The sequence below is a fragment of the Seriola lalandi genome, unplaced genomic scaffold, assembly GCF_002814215.2.
Source record: "Seriola lalandi dorsalis isolate HSWRI2012SDOR001 ecotype SW California unplaced genomic scaffold, Sedor1 jcf7180002054901, whole genome shotgun sequence".
Classification (NCBI taxonomy): Eukaryota; Metazoa; Chordata; class Actinopteri; order Carangiformes; family Carangidae; genus Seriola; species Seriola lalandi.
This window is the reverse complement of record NW_019525453.1, coordinates 632,700-638,759: the sequence shown is the minus strand read 5'-3', so window position 1 is coordinate 638,759 and position 6,060 is coordinate 632,700. Positions and strand designations below refer to the sequence as shown.

Below are 6,060 nucleotides of genomic sequence, written 5' to 3'. Positions count from 1 at the left end.
TCATGGGTGTGCAGAAACTCACGTCACGATGCGCCAAAGGGTTAAAATGCGAGCGTGACTGTAGCTTATGCGCTGCTGCATATATAGGCTATGCATCACACAGGTTTGCACGCACAACGTGCAGAATGACAGATGATGAATGTGAAACGTTTTCTAGATAAGCAGACCCTCTAATTGCCCAAATGCTTTGTGGTTATGATCTACGGGGACATTAGATCTGAACTGTGCTTCGGCCCACAGACCACAATTCAAAAATGTGTCCAGACTTATTCGCTCTCAAAACAGTTTTGGGACCAAATTTTCATTTATTTATTTATTTATTTAAGAACATGTGTGTAACTAACAAAGCGAAATTGTGTTTAAGTGCGATACGGTCATTTGGCGTGGCTGTGTTGTTCAGGATGGATCCCTGCATCAGAGTAAAGTCACTGGTGGAGAAAAGCTCACTGACAGGCACGCTGAGCGTACTTGCGTCACGTGACGTAGACGGAACTGTAGCCACGTCAAGGGAAGTAGAAGACGAACCTGTGAAACAAGAAGCTTCTCATTGAGTAGGCTACACTACAAAGTAAGTGAATTAAAAAAACAACTTCATGTGTTAACTACTTTTACGTTCATCGCTGAAAGCATCACGTTACGTTATTACAGCAAGTTTGACTGAGTCAGTCCAGTCATTCAGTTCATATGATTCAGTTAATTGAGCTTATCTTTTTAGCAGGCGATAGCTGCTGCTGTAACCTTTGCCCATCTCCCTTTCCTTCGACATCGTATATAAAGTTCGATATGATTAAATTGTTTTCACATGGTATTTTAGCCTGAAAAACATATGTTTGTTATATTTTAATTGATCTGTTTTCTTAAAAGAACTAAATGGTGTATTTTGTTTCCTAGAAATATCCCAGAATCCCAGAATGCTTATCCCAGAAAAAAATATATTTTTTAAGAAGCTCTCTCTCTGCAAGTCTGTCTCAAGGTTCCACCATTAGCTCGAGGAACTTTAATTTCCCAAGAGATGATGTCCAAGAACTTTCACAGGGGTAAAAGTTCCTCCAGTGCTTTGTGATCTGCATTTCCACTGAAGGGACAAAGTACGGTGGCCCCTAATGACAAGGCATGATCATATTCTTATTCAATATGTGTGATGCACTTGTTTTCGTCAATTTTTAAGGAACTGTAATGACATAAAGACTAACACTGCTAGCTCTGTGCACCTTTTTATTGGAGATATTTATAGGCTTATTTCACATGCTTTGAACCAGGTTACATTACTGTGGATAAAAAGCTTGCTGTATCAAACATAAATACAGCTTTAGTGATAAAGAAGTTTCGTTCAAGGTTTTACATTGTGTTTACCCTGCAAAACAAGCATTGGAAAGATTAAGCCCAAAGGTATTGCTATTTTTACTTAAGTAAAAGACCTGAGTGTTTCTTCCACCATCGACTGGACTGTGTTTCATGTCGTCATTATGTGTTTCAGTAATGGCCCAGTTCCAGGAAGTATCAAAGCAGTCCAGTCAGCACCCAAAGCTTGCAGGGTTGGTTTTGCAGTATGGAACCGCTGGCTTCAGGACCAGCGCCAAACTGTTGAACCACATCATGTTTCGGATGGGACTGCTGGCTACGCTCCGCTCCAAAAAGACCAAAGCCACCATCGGAGTCATGGTCACTGCATCACACAACCCAGAGGTCATGTAATAAGAATTTGGATTAAAGTTTTTATTGTGGCATTCACGTTTTAAGTTTATAGTTTATTTGTCCACATGATGCTGTTTCATTTCCTTGATGCTCTTAGAAAATTGGCAGGTTTCACCTCAGCCTGTCTACTGCTCTGTGTCTTTTAGTTGTTTTTTTTTTTTGATATCACCAGCTTAAGCAATCTTATAACACATCATAATCATAACTCTCCCCTTCACCCTCTTTCCTGTGCCTTTATATTTGGACTGGTGTAGGAAGACAATGGGGTGAAGCTGATTGACCCCATGGGAGAGATGGTGACACCGACATGGGAGGGCTACGCCACCCAGCTGGCTAACGCAGAGCAGGACGATCTACTCAATGCTCTGAAAGACATTATAGAAAAGGAGGCTGTAAACATGAGCCAGGAGGCTAATGTTTTTGTGGGCAAAGACACCAGGTACGTGATGTTAACTATTTTGTTGTGTATCAGTCTTTACTGTGCCGACATAGAGACAGGGCCAGCAGATATTTTCAAATCTACAATATAAAGTTTTAACTCAAAACTAAAAAAATCCCAGCATAAAATCATTAAAAATCCTGTGCTGGTTCATTTGAGAGCGCCCTCTGCATGAACTGAGTTTTAAATCAACTAGAAATATTAGGTCCTGACCATAATATGCTATTTAACCTACCTATTTTCCTCAGAGTTGGCACAGCGTAGCTAAAAAAACTGCTTGTAATGCTTGGATTAATCTTTCTCATTCAAATTAAATATTTGTCCTTCATTCTCAGGAGCAGCAGTGCCAGCCTGTCACAGGCAGTGTTGGATGGAGTGTCTGCTCTCGGTGGTCACAGTAAAGGTACGGTTAATTAAAGTCATATATTCTCATATGAATTTGTTTGATCCTTTGCTTAGTTTTCATTAACCTCTCAACTTTTTTTTATTCTCCTCTCACACCTTTTCTGTCTTTTAATCCTCTCCCTCTGTCCTGTCAGACTATGGTTTGGTGACCACCCCACAGCTCCACTACATGGTTTGCAGTCAGAACACACAGGGCAAATATGGAGAGGCCACAGTGGACGGATACTACCGCAAACTGTGCCAGGCTTTCATCCAGCTCATCAAGAATGTAAGAGAACAGGTTGTGTCATGTGTTCTTGTGACTTCATTTGAGCGCATCCTGTTGGGTGTGTGTGTGTTTTTTTTCAGTTTGTCCACTCAACAAGCAATCACTCCTTTCTCCTTTCCCTCCATCTTTTCAACCATGGTAGGCTACCAACTGCACAGACGACCAGAAGCACCTGTGTGTGGATGGTGCTAACGGCATCGGGGCTCTGAAGGTGCTTGAGATGGAGAGTCACCTGAAGAAGGAGCTGCAGATTTCTCTCTTCAACGACGGCAGCAAAGGAAAGCTCAACCACCAGTGTGGGGCCGACTTTGTCAAAGTGCAGCAGAAACCTCCCACAGGTAAAACATCGCTTTTAAAGTCTGTCAGTCCTTCACATGGTTAAAAAGTGTAGAGAACGCTCAAGAAAGTTTTTAAATGAGGTGCTCCAAAAAATGAGCAATACATTAATAGATGTTTATGATTATCTCCACTGGAGGAAACTATTTCCCTTCTTACTAAGCATGATATCTATCTAGAGTGACAGCAAAACAGTCAATATGATGTATTGTTTTGTTATTTCATGTGTAATCATAGATGCAGTGGTTGACCACAAAATGGAGACTGTTAATCAGAAAATTACCACAATAATGACACATTTTTAGCCTTAAACTCGCACTATTTTGCTGTTGAAATTAAAGTCTTTTGTTGATGTCTGCATCGTGACTGATGTAAAATGATCAGAATTTTCTAGGAATCCATCAAGAGAAACAACTCGTGATTATTTCTTTGTCTCTAGAATTGTAGTTTATATTAGAGAGGTGCTAGATGAAATTATATTGCAAAAAAGAAACCAAGAAAAAAAAGCTGTTTTTAATTTACCGCTTTTCCACCTTCTTTCTCTGCAAAGGTATTAAGATCAACCCAGGGGAGCGTTGTTGCTCCTTTGACGGTGACGCCGACCGAATAGTTTATTACTACACTGACTCCGAGGGACAATTTCACCTGCTGGATGGAGACAAGATAGCTACTGTCATCGTCACTTTCCTTAAAGAGCTGATCACACAGGTACATACTCATATACACACGTTACAACAAATAAGCACACACACCCACGCAAACTCTTCATAAATAGTTTTTCTTTGTGGACATACAGGCTGGTTTAGACTTGAAGGTAGCGGTGGTGCAAACAGCTTATGCTAACGGCAGCTCCACACACTATCTGGAGGACACGATGAAGGTGAGCAAACACACACAAAGTGCATTTTCCTGTTATTTCTATATTTTTGCGGAGAAGTTAGTGCTTATATATTTTGCTGTCCCTTAGGTAATAGTGAGGTGTACTAAGACTGGAGTGAAGCACCTTCACCATGTAGCCCAGGAGTTTGATGTTGGTGTGTACTTTGAGGCCAATGGCCATGGAACTGTGAGTATATCAGAAAGAGACACAGTCTTAAAATATGTGTATGATCAGGGTTAAAGTCTGCATCATAGTGTGTTTGTGTTGTTTTTACTGTAGACGTTGTTCAGTAAGGCGGCTGAAGAGAAGATCCAGCAGCTCACTGAGGACCCCAACGCTAACGACGAGAGGAAGAGAGCAGCTCTCCTGCTGCAGAACACTATCAACGTCATAAACCAGGTAGACACACACCAACACACACATATTGGACTGGGATATGTATCGCGTATATCTTTCCAACACTGGAACTATTTTTAACAGTAGAAAAACTATTTTTCTAATATTATTAATGTTGATGATTTTTGTGTTTTCATCTTCTACAGACTGTAGGTGACGCCATTTCTGACATGCTGCTGATTGAAGCTATATTAGCCATCAAGGGTATGACTGTCCAGCAGTGGGATGCTATCTACACTGATCTGCCTAACAGGCAGCTTAAAGTCAAGGTACACCCAAATTTATGTATTATCATGTCTCATATTTCTGATCATTAATCCTTTGCCCCTCTCAGAAGTGTCAGTGTTTCTACATCTCAGGCCTTGAAAGTCATTGAATTTTATCGAAAATGTTAAAAAATGAATGAATATATTATTTTTTTGTTGTAAAGATTTTGTATCTGTGTATCAATACTTAACATCCAGAAGTATTACTTTTGCTAGATATTGGTTTCTAATGTTAACAGTTTTCAAATTACAAGACTAGAAGTTTATGTCTTAACCATAACATTGTGAGTAGTGTGATCAGCACCCCTCAGTACCAGTTCCACACAAGTACACTGTGTGTATTCAGTTATACATAACTGTGGTTGTATATGATGTATTTTCTGTAGGTGTCAGACCGCAGAGTGATAGACACGACAGATGCAGAGAGACGGACGCTGAGCCCAGCAGGGCTGCAGGAGGCCATTGACAGTTTAGTGAAGAAGCACAAACTGGCGCGCTCCTTTGTGAGACCCTCCGGCACCGAGGACGTGGTGAGAGTTTACGCCGAGGCAGACACACAGGTGAGAAATCATACTCTATATATATACTATATTCTCCTCCTTTTTGGGAGATTTTTTTTTTCTGTATTTGACTCTCACGCCGGTGTCACTGTGTAAAAACCACAGTGGATGCGATTGTATTGTGAATAATGTTGTTGTCGTCCATGCTGTATTTGTGTTTTAGGAGAGTGCTGATGCCCTTGCACATGAAGTCAGCCTTGCAGTTTACCGCCTCGCGGGGGGAGTGGGAGATGAACCCAAACCATTGCACTAGAAACACATTCGCATGATATTGACCCATGTCTAAATTGGTGCTTTTTGAATGAAATCTTTTTTACATCATTGTATGCAGCTCTGATTTATCAAAATTGTCTGTTTTTGGGGAAAGTGGAAAATTATTTTGTACTGCTAATTGCACTAGGTACTTTACTTTTCTATTTCTTTATATTTTTCTTCTTTATGAAGATGGAACACACTGGGGGAGACAATGAAGGGATTTTATGCAACTTTATATAACACTGCTCTCGACTTGTTATTGTATCTCCAACAGGCAGCCATGTGCCTAATTATGGGTTTCCATGTAATCTGCTTAGCTGTATATATGCCATAATTAAAACATCAGTTGTCTGCACAAACAAATTAAGAGAGAGGGTTTCAGTTAATGTTTAGTTATGATGTAACACTGCACATTCACTGTAATTTCTTTGCTTTTCAAACCAGTGAAATCAAAAGTTTACAGAGGGAGATTGTATCAGTTGTACTTCCTTGAATATTTTATGGAAAGACTGTGCTGCTCTTGTTGAAATAAACAATGGGAAAACAGAAAAAGAACAATG

At 40.2% G+C, this 6,060-nt stretch overlaps 1 protein-coding gene across 3 annotated transcripts; it reads left to right on the top strand.

Moving 5' to 3' along the window:
- Nucleotides 1-467: 467 nt before the first annotated feature.
- On the top strand, nucleotides 468-6,058 carry pgm3 (phosphoglucomutase 3). 3 transcript variants are annotated; one of them, XM_023430212.2, is made up of 14 exons: nucleotides 497-568; nucleotides 892-1,111; nucleotides 1,478-1,686; nucleotides 1,950-2,134; nucleotides 2,470-2,537; nucleotides 2,674-2,807; nucleotides 2,950-3,145; nucleotides 3,694-3,851; nucleotides 3,940-4,023; nucleotides 4,111-4,209; nucleotides 4,303-4,422; nucleotides 4,566-4,688; nucleotides 5,072-5,245; nucleotides 5,409-6,058. In XM_023430212.2, the coding sequence occupies exons 3-14, from the start codon at nucleotides 1,480-1,482 to the stop codon at nucleotides 5,496-5,498; spliced, it is 1,638 nt and encodes a 545-aa protein (XP_023285980.1). In that variant the 5' UTR covers nucleotides 497-568; nucleotides 892-1,111; nucleotides 1,478-1,479; the 3' UTR covers nucleotides 5,499-6,058. The 3 variants fall into 3 exon arrangements, with proteins under 3 accessions (XP_023285981.1, XP_023285980.1, XP_023285982.1); XM_023430214.2 differs by having other exon boundaries at nucleotides 526-568; nucleotides 963-1,111; XM_023430213.2 differs by lacking the exon at nucleotides 892-1,111 and having other exon boundaries at nucleotides 468-568.
- The last annotated feature ends 2 nt before the right edge of the window (nucleotides 6,059-6,060 follow it).